General features: G+C 63.1%; 1 protein-coding gene across 3 annotated transcripts in view; it reads right to left on the bottom strand.

Annotated features, from left to right (window-relative positions):
- Positions 1-996, bottom strand: part of ADAM9 (ADAM metallopeptidase domain 9) — a 33,402-nt gene that overhangs the window by 28,369 nt on the left and 4,037 nt on the right. For 2 of the 3 annotated variants that reach the window (XM_025203407.1, XM_025203408.1), the window contains exon 1: positions 772-871. The exons of the other annotated variant lie outside the window; for it this stretch is intronic. In XM_025203407.1, coding sequence (XP_025059192.1) covers positions 772-856 — 85 coding nt within the window. In that variant the 5' untranslated portion in view covers positions 857-871. Of the gene's footprint in view, positions 1-771; positions 872-996 lie in introns of those variants that run through there. 3 annotated transcript variants of the gene reach the window in all.

Here is a 996-nt window from a genome sequence, read left to right as displayed (position 1 = left end):
TGAACCGCGCATCTCTGCCTGATGCTGAGGGGGAGGAAACCGCTTCTGAGTTTTCCCACGCATTTCAAGGGAGAATTCCCAGAACCAAGCACAGAAACGCTCCGAGCGTTGCTTTAAAAACCATGGATGAGATGTGTTCAGTCTGGGTGGCGGGACACCAGAAAGACAAACAACATGCTGGAAGCCAAAAGCCCCGGTCCCGCTCAACGTGGTGTTTAGTGCTGCCTGTAAGTCAGATCAGAAACCACGCCAGATCTTCTCACGTGTCGTTACAAAACCACTAGTGCCGAACGCATGCAAGTCTCTCTTTGAGGAGCTTTTCTCACTCAACTTCTTTCTTCTCGGCTCCGCAGACACGCTGCGGGCGCTTAGACAGGGCAGCATCCGTGGTGCTCTTACCCCAGGACAAACACGGGTGCCTGCCGACATGGGGCCTGGCCGCGCGTTTTAAAAGCCTGATGCGTGTTCGTGGCTCTTAGACAGGCAATGCTCCACGTGGGGCACTGCTCTCCTCAGCCCGGGGCCGAGCAGTTCAAGCTGGCAAGAGGAAGCAGCGACCCTACAGCCGAAGCCCGAGCATGCATCGTTCGAGACTTGGGCGTCAATAACCCTCCTGGCCGGTCCTGCCCCGGCCATCCAGGACCGCCCCGGCCGCTACCTCTGCGCCTCTCCCTCTTCGTTTCAGCCCACCACCGACTGCACGGCCCCCAGGCCCCCTTGGCAGACCCCTGGGATGGGGGCTGCATCCTGCCTGCCCCATCCGTCACTCACCCACGCCCCAGGGCTGACTCAGCCTCCTGCCACAGAGAGCAGGACTGAGCTGGGAAGGGCAAAGGCGCCAGCTGGGCCATCCCATCCGGGCTTCCCAGCCAAGGGCATCAGTGGGTGCTGCCTCCCCCTCGGGCCCGGGCACACGTGCCCCCCGCGGGGCCGGCCCGGGGCACGGCGCTGCACTCACCGGGCCGGAGCTGCAGGCCGGGCCCCGGCGCCAGCAGC

Source organism: Alligator sinensis, unplaced genomic scaffold (genome assembly GCF_000455745.1).
Source record: "Alligator sinensis unplaced genomic scaffold, ASM45574v1 scaffold98_1, whole genome shotgun sequence".
Taxonomy (NCBI): Eukaryota; Metazoa; Chordata; order Crocodylia; family Alligatoridae; genus Alligator; species Alligator sinensis.
This window is presented reverse-complemented; position numbering and strand designations above follow the sequence as displayed.